This window comes from Fukomys damarensis, unplaced genomic scaffold (assembly GCF_012274545.1).
Source record: "Fukomys damarensis isolate Sample0158 unplaced genomic scaffold, DMR_v1.0_HiC HiC_scaffold_23, whole genome shotgun sequence".
NCBI classification, from domain to species: domain Eukaryota; kingdom Metazoa; phylum Chordata; class Mammalia; order Rodentia; family Bathyergidae; genus Fukomys; species Fukomys damarensis.
The window spans coordinates 54,718,167-54,730,627 of NW_022900935.1; the positions used below are offsets into that span (position 1 = coordinate 54,718,167).

General features: G+C 37.8%; 1 protein-coding gene across 2 annotated transcripts in view; it reads left to right on the top strand.

Moving 5' to 3' along the window:
- Kcnj16 (potassium inwardly rectifying channel subfamily J member 16) overlaps window positions 1–10,496 on the top strand; it is a 59,397-nt gene extending 48,901 nt beyond the window's left edge. For both annotated transcript variants that reach the window (XM_010640577.2, XM_010640578.2), the window contains one exon: window positions 7,661–10,496. In XM_010640577.2, coding sequence (XP_010638879.1) covers window positions 7,755–9,014 — 1,260 coding nt within the window. In that variant the 5' untranslated portion in view covers window positions 7,661–7,754 and the 3' untranslated portion in view covers window positions 9,015–10,496. The remainder of the gene's footprint in view (window positions 1–7,660) is intronic.
- Window positions 10,497–12,461: the final 1,965 nt, after the last annotated feature.

Sequence of the window (12,461 nt, forward strand, 5' to 3'; positions counted from 1 at the left end):
TTTTTTTTTTTTTTTTTTTTTTTTGTACCAGGGATTGAACTCAGGTCTTGGCCCTTGCAAGGCAGGCCACCAAACTGCTGAGCTAAATCCCCAGCCCTTCATTTTCTTTTATATTCTAATTCTTGTCTACTTCTGTAAACATCCTTCTATTCCTCAATAAGTCCTTTGTATCATTTCTCTTTTTTCCTTTTCATATGACTGAGTTTAATGTTTCAAAATTTTCATTTTTTATTCCCATGCTTCCAAACACTATATCTTTAATAGTGTAACTATGAAGTTTGTTAATATTTTGACAGTTAACTCTGTAAAATTACTAAATTCTTTTCTACCATTAGTGAAGATATAGCTGTTGAATTTAGTTCATATTAGCTATCAGTCAATAGATGCATTGTTGTAAGGTTTACACCACAATTGTGGATTTCTTCTTAGGATTAAGGATGATACATAATCAGCTCTTATTGTATGTTAATGACCAATTTTTTTTGGACAGTTCTACTGTAGCTGACTCATATGATAATATCTGGGCCACACAATTGTCACTATTTCTCTGTAAACCAATACTCAGATTATATTTATGACACTGGCAATACTAGAGTAAATTCCTAGAAAGTGTGGTTGTTGGGCTAATTAAACTGCATCCTCCTCTCCCATATTAACCAAGGTTGTCAGATCTTGGGGCTGTGGCAAAGGATTATGGTTAGCCATTCTCAAACTAAATCACTCAAAAGCAACTTCAGATCTCTATTCTGGTAACAAAGTCTTTACACTATAATCATCCACAAACATCATCACAAACCAAAACAATAGAAACATAAAAGTACATGGCAAATAAATGCCTCCCCAAAACTCCCAGTGCTCCTAAAGCCAATTAAGGGGAGAGAGAGGGTCAGAATAGCATAAATCTCACACCTGAATTGCTCAGAAGGATAACAGAGGAAGTTAGAAAACAAATGAAGAAAGTAACTCAGTGGGATCAGATAAGATAATAAGTACACAGATAAGGTAAATAATAACCAAAAAGATGCAGGAACTTCCTGAAGACACTAACAAAAAGATAGATGAACTAAACAAAATGACCCAAAACATCAATGACCAATTTGCAAAAGAATTCGAGTCAATTGAAAGATTCCAGTCAGAAATGAGATTAAAAATTGAAAGTATGGACAACAGAAGAGACCACTGTAAGGACAGATTTTCAGAACTATATCTGCATAGAAGAACCAATGTCTTCAAAGACTGACAATCCAAAGATATCTTAAAAACAAGAGCACATGAAATGTGGATCCAATAGCCACTAGATGATGGAAAAGACTAATCTAATAATAATTGAAAAATCAGAAGAGAACACAAATGGAGTAAAAAAAAAAGTTTTTGCAGAAATAATGGCAGAAACACTTCCCAAATAGAGGGAAAGAAATAAATATATAGATAAATGAAGCATACAGAACCCCAAATAACCATAACCAAAAACGAACTTCTCCACTTCACATTGTACTCAGAGTGTCAAAAGTCCATTACAGGGACAAAATGTTAAAAGCTATTAGAGAAAGGCCAGTCTCTTTAATGAATACAGACGATGAAATGTTCAGTAAGATACTGGCAAACAGAAAGTAGGAAATCATCGAAAAGGTCATACTTCCAATTGAGTAGGATTCATTCCAGAGATGTGGGGATGGTTCAGCATATGCAAACCCAACAAATATATTGTATCACATAAACAGAAGCAAGAACAAAAATCATATGATCAGCTCAGTAGACACAGAAAAGGCATTTGACAAAAGTCAGGATCCAGGGCAAGGGACTTAGCTCAGTGGTGCTGCTGACTGTCTTGCAAGGACAAAGTCCTGAGTTCGATCCCTGGTACCAGAAAACAAAGCAAAGCAAAACAAAACCACAACATCCATTCATAATAAAACCTTGAAGATAATAGGTATAGACGAAGGTCTTTATCTCAATCTGAGAAAAGCCACCTATGACAAACCAATATCCAACATCATACTAAATGGAGAAAGGCTAAAAGAAGGAATGAAACAAGAATGACTGCAATCACCACTCCTAGTCAAGATAATTCTCAAAATATTAGCCAGAGTAGTTACACAAGATAAAACATTAAAAGGGTTATGGAGAGGAAAGGAGGAATTAAGTTAACACTATTTTTGGATGACATGATCTTCTACATTGATGATCTCTCAAACCCACCAAAAGACTCAGAATTAATAAAATGTACTGAATATAAATTCCACACTCAAAAATCAATGGTATTCCTCTATACCAATAACAAAGTCACTGAAAGAAAAATTAGGGAAACAATGCTTTTTATCATAGCATGAAGAAAAATGAAATGCTTAGGTATTAACCTAACCAAAGAAGTGAAAGACCTCTACAATGAAATCTACAGTATTTAGAAAAAGGAGATCGAGGAGAACATAAAAAAAAAAAAAAAATTGGAAAGTCATCCCCTGTTCCTGCATAGGAAGAATGAATATGGTCAAAATGTCAGTACTTCCAAAACTGTTACACAGATTTAACACGATCCCAATCAAAATACCAACATTATCCTTCACAGAATGAGAGAAAGCAATCCTAAAATTCATATGGAACTAGAAGAGACCTAGACGAGCAAAAGCAATTCTTGACAACAAGGGCAAGGCAGAGGGGAATCAAAATCCCAGGCTTAAAGCTACATTTACAAAGCTACAGTGATGAAAACAGCATGATATCGTCAATAAAACAGACTGGTGGACCAATGGAATAGAGTAGAGGATGCAGAAACAACTCCAGGTACACTCAGCTACCTTATCTTTGTCAAAAGAGCCAAATATTTTTGCTGCAGGAGAAATATCTTCTCTAACAAATGGTGCTGAGAAAACTGGCTATCCACGTGCCAAAGAGTGAGGCTACTTCCATATCTCTCACATGCAGTAACCTAAAATCAAAACAGATCAATGATCTACGTGTTAAAACAGAAACATTTAATTTACTAGAAGAAAAAATAGGTAAAAACCCTTGAGGACATTGGTGTAGGCAAAGCCTTTCTGAAACACAATCCCAGTGAGACAAGAAATAATACCAAGAATCAACAAGCGGGATCACGTCAAATTTAAAAATTTCTGTGCAGCAAAGGGAACTTACCAATAAGATGAAGAGATAACATATAGAATGAAAAAAAAAATTTTTTTTTGCCAGCTACACCTTCAGGTAAAAGACTAATATCTAGAATATATAAAGCACTTAAAAAAAATTAGAACCCTCAAATCTAAAGACCTAATCTGAGTACAGGCATTTGAAATGAGTAGACACTTCTAGGGTGAAGAAGTACAAATAGCCAAAAATATATGAAAAGAAATGCTGCACATCACTGGCCATCGGAGAAAGGTAAATTGATGCAACAGGGAGATTGCATTTCATTCCAGAAAGAATGGCTGTCACCAAGAAATCAACCTATAGCGATCGTGAGAAAAGCTGAGGGGGAAAAAGGAACACTTTTCTACCCTGTTTGTGGGAGCATAAACTAGTTCAAAACACTATGCAAATAAGTATTGAGATTCCCTAAAAACAAAAAATAAAATTTCATCTGACCCATTTATTCTCCTTCTAGGTATCTTCCCAAAAGAGTTAAATATCACAGCACAGTGATATACGCATACCCATGTTTATAGCAACATAATTCATATTAGTTAATCTTGGTGGCAACTTATTTGCCCATCAACGGATGAACGAATAAAGAAAATGTGATATTTATATATCACGGAGTACTACTCTGACATGAACAAAGATAATCTTGAGTCACGCGTAGGAAAATGGATGCACCTTGAGACTATAATGTTAAGTGAAATAAAGTAGTCTCACAAGCTTAAGTATTGTATGATTTTTCTTATTTGGGAAACCTTATATCTAAATACAGTAGAAAATTAAAACCAAAAAATAGTCACGAGAGAGAGAGGGAAAAAGGTTACTGTAATCCAGTAAGGACAGTGTTTCTAAAAGTATATCTTGATTTACTATAGTTGTCTTATGTGTTTTATATTTTTTGACCTCTGAGGCTGACCGTTAATTTGTATATATAATAATTAACTTAACAAGGACTTACAGCATAAATAAGTAAATGATCGATGCTAGTAAAAAAATTTAAAGGGTGGGGTGGACCTAAAGGGGAAAAACAGAAAAAATAGAATTGAGATGTGTTATGTACATGTAGCAATCCCAGATGAGGAATATAGTCATTATGTACTGCAAACATTTACTAATAAAAATTATAACTAAAAAAATAAGCAAAATGGCAGAGAAAATGCTTAAAAATTTAGAAGACTGACCGAGGCAATTTTGTGCATCAAGAAACAGGGGCTGTTCATTTGTTTTGTTGAAAGCATTCTTGCAATGTTTATGCCCCATTTAAAATGTGCTGAATTAGTGAGTTTTTCTTGAACCCATGCAAAGACCTAGAAAGTTGAGGCCTAAAAGCATATTCTACCCATCAAAGTAGATTAAGAAACATCTTTTTATGTGGGAGTTTAATAGAGGAGGGAGGATATAAAAAAGTGCTTATAAGGATTGGGTTGGCTGATCCTACTGACTGTTTTCCCTTTCAAGTCTATCCATGGGATGAAGTAAGTCAGGGTGCCTCAAAGGGCTTTTATAAATGTCTCCATTTTAAACAAAACTTGATGACATTCTCAGCATTAGCCTGTGATTAGACCTTGTCCTTTACTGCAGCCCCATGTATAAAAGAATCCATGCAAAGAATCGCAGTGGGGCTTTCCCCCTTAATTTTGCCATTAATTACCTAGTAAAATAGACTTTATCTGATCCAACATTTACCTTTGGACTTTGTATTCCATAATTTTGTAATTACAAATGATCTTTCCATTCTCAATTTAAAAACAGTAATTTTGAACCCAATAGAAATAATAACCACTGACAATTTCTAGACAGCAACATGCCAAAAAGTAAATACAAAAGTAGGAAGATTTAGACTGTTTTGTAATGTACTTGATGGTGGTGAGATGATTAAAACATTAAGACAAGTTTAAGGCTGACTTTTCATCCCAAGAAAAACAAATGTGAAATATTACGGCTTTATCAGCTGAAAAAAAATGTTAAAATTTGACATTAACAAATGCTAATTTGTCTAGCCATTTGTTAAAAGCATCACCATAAATTTCTTCACCTATTGTTTACTTATTTACCAAGAAAGAACTAAAACAGAATATGATGGATTTGGCTATGATCTGTCATTTGCTCAAAGATATTTATCTCTAAAAATGCATGATTTACATGGATGGAGAATCACAGAATAGATCAATAAATTGTGTGAACCCAATAGTCTGGATGCTTATTTCCTGATAAATTGAAGTGAATTATCATAGTAATGGATCACATCGAAGAAGTGGTCAGAAGATGTAAGTCTGAGCAGAATTTTCATAATGCTTAAATTGTAATCTCTGAAATGGTTACATCGTTCAGCAACAAATTTTCTACAAACTCAGATTTGTGTGCTTGCAAAGTCTTTAATTGAAAATTCATTCTTTGATTGGCATATTTTAGAAGATTCTTTAAAAATGCCTTGTATATAATAGTTGGCCCCACTGGAATTTACAATGTTGCCAACTGAATGTCATTTCAAATAAAAACAGCAGACAAAAAAAAAATCAGGATCAGGCAGTGCCTCTTGATTTACAAACTGTAACTCAGCCTAGCACAATGTGTGTAGTTCCTTAAAAAGAACTGAGTTGGAAACATTTAACAAGAAAATTATTCTATCCCTAAATCTGCACTTTAATTAGAAATTGCACGGTCCATTAATTATTAATTAGCCCATTCTCATACCTCCTGTGATCAGTTAGAAGAGACCCCATAGCAGTGTATGAAATGACATTTAATGACTAATCGGATGTGAACTTCCAATGACCAATGAATAGAGGGTGTCATGAACAAAATCTGTGGAAATATTTTACATTGCAACTTCCAATAAGCATTTGGCAGGCCTGGGTTGTGTCCTGAAACTATATAGCTGTCTCCCTGAAAACACCATTGAGCCGCTGGTGAAGAAAAGATGTAACTCAGAATAGATAAGGTGGATGGGTGGGTGAAGTAGCCAGTAGGCAGATGGGTGGGCAGAGAGAACACCATGCATGCTGTACAGGATTTCTAGCTGTGGGCAGAGTCTAGCTTTGTAAATGGCACATTAAACAATGAGTTTATTGTAAAGTGGGTCTGATCCCCGGAGATAGACAAAAATGATTCGTTTTCACAGTGATGTTTACTCTTTCCACCATTTTCCAGCAGAGAAGGTACTCGGTTTACAGTGATCAGTTGCCCTAGTTGGTTGAAGGAACAGTATTCATTCACGTTGCATTGTCTCTGTAGCAGAATGAAAGGATCCTCTTGTATTGCGTCTCTCCCTACACTCCCTGTCTCCCTTCTTGCACAGGTAGAATATCTAGAAAACATATTCTAAAATTTAGCAAACCATCACAGGGGCTGCTGTTACACCTCTCTCTCTCTCTCTCTCTTTCTCTCTCTCTCTCTCTCTCTCTCTCTCTCTCTCTCTCTCTCTTTCATACAAAGTAAGAAAAGGTAATTTTGATCTTGAATTTTTAAAGTGTACTTCTAGACTTAAGCTGGGAAATGCATCGGCCTGTAAGTGGATTCTGAAACTGGTAAAAATGATATATGTGTTCTATTTTGGTCTTTTAAGGGCTGAATTTGGAGAGAGAAAAATTATTTTGCATAGCAGTGACTGTGAACACATCAGAGAAACTCTGAGTAACTGGAGAAAAGGGTCCAATTGTATTGTGTATTCTCCCTTTAAGAGGGAAACAAGATTAGCAACTTTGGCAAATTTTTGAATTCTATTCAGAAAAGAAGAGAAGAGATGCCAGTGTCCAAAAAGAAAAAAAACTAAAAAGGATGAATGTATTAGACAAAGGCAGAAGCAACTTTACACCTTACTGAAAGCATACCTGGGAGTGGTTTTAACTCCTCTGGGGTTAAGGAATACTTTCTATTTCCAATCACAACTAAGGGTGGAGTTAGGGAAAAAGAAATTTCATCAGAAGTACATGCCCATTCCCAGTTTTGTTCTTTCCTGGGAAGTATGCAAGGAAGAAAACCTGTGTAGAAGACAGAAGAAGCAACAGGTGCCACAGGTAAGGAATTATTTATTTTAGGAACCAATATGTAAGTTCCACTATGAACAAAGATAGAGATTCTTTATTGGAAAATCGTTTGATGTTGATAATCTGAGAGCTCATGGAGCTGTTAGACAAATACCTGAACTATGTTTTGCCTTTGTATACTATGGATTTATTTGGTTTCCAGGTGCTCGCTCTCATGCAAAAAAGCATCTGTAAAAATGAAGCAAATGTTTTCTATGTCCGGTCCAAAGAAAAAAAAGTGAGGAGACAGCATTTGTGATAGTTACAGTTTTTACTCAAGCCCTGTGCATATAAAAAATGTTATTTTCTCTAATTGCATAGTTTGTTCCTGCCATGACTGGGTTGAATTCTAAACAGACGAGGAATCAATACTGAACGTCTCTGTGGTTCAAAAGAAGTCTTAGCTATTTTACGCAGCATAAAATTGCTCTAAATTTGGTAAGCTGCTACAAAAAGAGATTGAAAGCTAAAGTGTATTACATTTTCTTTCTTCTTATTTTTAGGTTTTAACTGAAAACTCAAATTAACAAATAATACCCCACCTAGGGTTATTACTACTACAAAACTCTCCTGAATGCCCTAAGAGCGTCAGTAAGAATGAGCTATTACAGCACCAGCTATCGGATTGTGAATGTGGATTCCAAATATCCGGGCTGTCCGCCAGAACACAATGTAGCTGAGAAGAGAAGAGCAAGGAGACGTCTGCTTCACAAAGACGGCAGCTGCAATGTATACTTCAAGCACATTTTTGGAGAATGGGGGAGCTACGTGGTTGACATTTTCACCACGCTTGTGGACACCAAATGGCGCCACATGTTCGTGATATTTTCTTTGTCTTACATTCTCTCCTGGCTGATTTTTGGCTCCGTCTTTTGGCTCATCGCCTTTCATCACGGAGACCTGTTAAATGACCCAGATGTCACACCCTGTGTGGACAACGTGCACTCTTTCACAGGAGCATTTCTGTTCTCCCTCGAGACCCAGACCACCATCGGGTACGGCTACCGTTGCGTCACGGAAGAGTGCTCCATGGCAGTGCTCATGGTGATCCTTCAGTCCATCCTCAGTTGCATCATAAACACCTTCATCATCGGAGCAGCCTTGGCTAAAATGGCAACTGCACGGAAGAGAGCCCAGACTATTCGTTTTAGCTACTTCGCACTCATAGGCATGAGAGATGGAAAGCTGTGTCTCATGTGGCGCATCGGCGACTTCCGACCAAACCACGTAATAGAAGGAACAGTTAGAGCTCAGCTTCTTCGCTACACGGAAGACAGCGAAGGGCGGATGACCATGGCGTTTAAAGACCTCAAATTAGTCAATGACCAGATCATTTTGGTGACACCAGTCACTATCGTTCATGAGATTGACCACGAGAGTCCTCTGTATGCCCTTGACCGAAAAGCGGTGGCCAAAGATAACTTTGAGATTTTGGTAACGTTTATCTATACCGGCGATTCTACCGGGACCTCTCACCAGTCGAGAAGTTCCTATGTCCCCCGGGAGATCCTCTGGGGCCACAGGTTTAACGATGTCTTGGAAGTGAAGAGGAAGCATTACAAAGTTAACTGCTTACAGTTTGAGGGGAGCGTGGAAGTGTATGCCCCCTTTTGCAGTGCCAAACAGTTGGACTGGAAAGACCAGCAGCTCCACAATATGGAGAAAACATCCCCAGTGCGAGGGTCCTACACATCAGACACCACTGTCAGGCGAAGGTCGTTTAGCGCAGTCGCCATCGTCAGTAGCTGTGAAAACCCCGCCGAGAAGGTCACTTCTGTCACAGACGAGTGTAAGGATCCACCTTATCAGAAAGCTTTCCTGACTTTAAATAGAATTTCTATGGAATCCCAGATGTAATCCCAGATCAAGGAGGGCGACCACTTGATCGATTTACCTTCTGGCCAATCATCGTAAGGCAAGTAGTTGACATGATGCCCTTTAAAAGTAATATGCCTATGTTGTATGATGAGAGCAGTAAGTAAAGTAGGATAAACTGGGTGAAGGATAATCTAAATTTTCCACATTTTTTTATCCTTAAATTTTTTTGCTGGCAAATTTTGTGTTAGGAATGCTATGAAGAGGTCTAATTGGTTAAACTTCATCCTTTATTAGTTTATATACTGGTGTCTCCAATTAGAAATGTGATATTCAGTAAGGAGCAGTAAAGGCAAGATGCTGGGACTTAAGAAAATAGGAAAACTGGTAAGCTAGGATAAATTACAAGTTTTAAAGTCTATAAAAATTGAAAAATAGCCATACAGCATCTAACCAAGACGTGCAAGGCACACATTCATCACTGTAACATCGAGAGACACAACTGTAATATCAGTTGGTTTTCAGAGTACCTCTATTTGCCTCTTCATGTTGCTTATTAACAAGCAGAGGTAGTGGTTGTAAAATTGATAATCCCACCAATTCAGAGAATTCTTCCACTGGCACTTGTTTTGGTGATGATGAATAGTCAGTCAGTGCTACAAGCATTTCTTTTGGCTAAATCATGGCAGAAGAAAAATGGACGTCATTATTTACTGCAATTTTTCCCTCTTCGATATCTTCCTTGACTTCAAACAAATGGGGAACAGAAATAAGGTCATGACCTTTCTGAATTCCTGGGTCAACCCCCCATGTTTCTGAGGGACATGGTAAAAAGACAGGTTCACACAGGTGGGGTGAGGCTGGAAACATCTTCAGCCCACTGAAGAAGGAGTGTTGTTTGCCTTTGTCCTGAAAGATTGCGATGCTGTTTGCTATACAAGGGTTGGAGCACGCTACTTGAGAGTGGTTGGGGAAGGAGGAGGGAATTATCAACGCTCACAAGCAGTTATTTACGCCTCCTTTCTTTGTCACCTTAGGTAGACATGAATGACTTGAACTGTAGATTTTACGAAACTTGTTGAACTTGGAGCAATTGGATTGTTTTGTGAAATACGATACAACTAAGGTGATTAAATGACTACCTTGAATGCTGTGAGTGTGCTTAATTGTGGGACATGAGATGAATGTTTATTCTCTATTTCCAGGTTACAAGATGTTCAGTCACGATTAAGCACAAACCCAATCACATCCGAGTGGAGAGTCACTTTAAGCTTTGTAAACTGAAGAGTTATTAGCTAGATCTGGAATTTTTTAAAAATTAATTTTATTGATACATTTAAGGCATACAATATAAGGACCTTCACCGTTGGAAATTTGTACCTTTACATAGTCAATTGGTTCTTAATTTTTTCCCCATCCCCCTGCCCTCTCTTCAGCCACACCCTCCCTCCCTAGCTGCAAAGACTTTATTTCCATTTTTTTTCACTTTCCCATATTAATTCCATCCCCTTCTTTTCTTTCCGCTTCCCCTTTGAGGTGATACTCTCAAGTGAAATAAATAGGACGCTCATGAGTACATACTGAATAGTTTCTCTGGTGTGAGAAATTGAAAGCACAAATAGGACTCAAAGGTATAATAAAGTGAAATAGGAAGAAAAAGGACAGATTTGGAATTTGTGTGTGCTTTTCTGTTGTTGCTGAGCTGACAATAAATTTATGTTGCAGTCTTTGTTCGCTTATTTTATTTAAAACACACACACTCTAATTTCTGCTCTTTTGGAAAACCAGAACCCCCCTCGTCTTCCCCAACAGAACCACACAAATAAATTGAACAAAATGTTCTCATGCAAGATCACCAAGTAGAGTAAAACATCTCAGTATGTAAATTGCTTTTCTTTCTTTTCATTTTCTTCTTCTCTTCTCCCTTCCTTCATCTTCTTGTCTTTTCCCTATATCTTTTACCTGAGAGCTATATGGTTAATTTTTAATGGAACATGTGCAAGTCTCTCATTTCTATTGCTTTATGAATAAGAAATTTCCTCAGGTCATAGGTTACAAAATTGTCCTGAACCTTAATTGTAGAATATAATAATGCCCTTTTTTCTGCTTTGCTTCAATAATGTAAATTCCATTTTTAAATTACACATTGTAGTTTTAAACTTTGTAGCAGCAACCACTTGGCAAAATTAAAGCATTACAATCTCTAGTATCAAAAACAATCACCAGCACAACAATTAAAAAGGTTTTATCAGGCCGGGGATTGAGGTCAGTGGTTCCACTGCCTGCCTTGCCAGCGCAGGGACCCAAGTTTGATCCCCGGTACCAAAAAAAAAAAAAAGGTTTTTTAATCTCTCTTTGTAGTCTGTTCAACTCATGTTAGTTTACCTTCACCGTGCTTTGCCTCCTGGCCTGGGTCTATCCATGGTATTTGTCCCGACAGCATTAGAAAGTAGGCACTCATAGTGAATTAAATGCATCCTGTGGAGCTAAGACCCTCCACAAGCAGACTCCCGTATATGGAACGGAGTGTAAAATTAGCATTCACATCTTTAAATTTCTGGTATAAATTTATAACATACCTTGAAGCCCTCAGTTAGGTACTTCATAATAAAGATCTTGAAATAATCCAAAAGTGTGTGCCTATACTTTTTTATGCGCCGTAGTATAAGTTGTATTAGCTAAGAAGAACTTTGCCTCATGTATCTAGAATATAGGCAGCACTGTAAACCATGTTTCTGGGTTTTAACAGCTTGTAGAACAGCTACACTCGAAATAACAATTAGTTGCTTCTGTAAGCATTGCAGAAAGGCTATGTGCCTAAAGACATTTCTAGGTCTAAGTGATCCATCCACGATGAGACGTTGTAGAATATTTTTTTCTCTTATGCCGTCATCTGTTTTCTTCCTGGATATGAAATACTTCACTGGAGTCCATTAGATGCATATAAATGGTGGCAGGAAGGGCCTTGCTCCACAGCATGCTGTGGGCTGTGGACAGAGCTCTGGGGAACTGAATGAGCCGGCAGGGAAGGAAACACTTTTCCCTGCAACACCGAGTCACCGAGCACTAGCATGTGCTTGGCACAGATGCATTTTGTCTCCACAACGGAACAGTGAGGTGCAGACTTCAAATTTCTTTTTCATCAAATATCCAGCTCTTTTTAACAGATTCCTGAGATGGCAGTGTGCTCCAGGCATAAAAATGAAAATTTCACCGAAGCTCCCCATTGCCCCTGTGACGGTGGGTGTGCGGTGGTGCAGTGGCATTGTTCTGACTAGCGCAGTGTCACCAGAGACCTCTGCGCTGGGCTTTGTAAAAGCTCTTTGATAGGGCTGAGTTAGCTGGTACAAATCTATTGCTGTCTGCTTGTGTTCCCTCTCCTCTGGACCTGAGATTTGACAGCTGGTGTGAGAGCTGGACATCGGGGACAATTCCTGTAAGGGGAAATGGAAAGACAGGAGAAACTGCACCTCTGGGTTGTGCACTCTC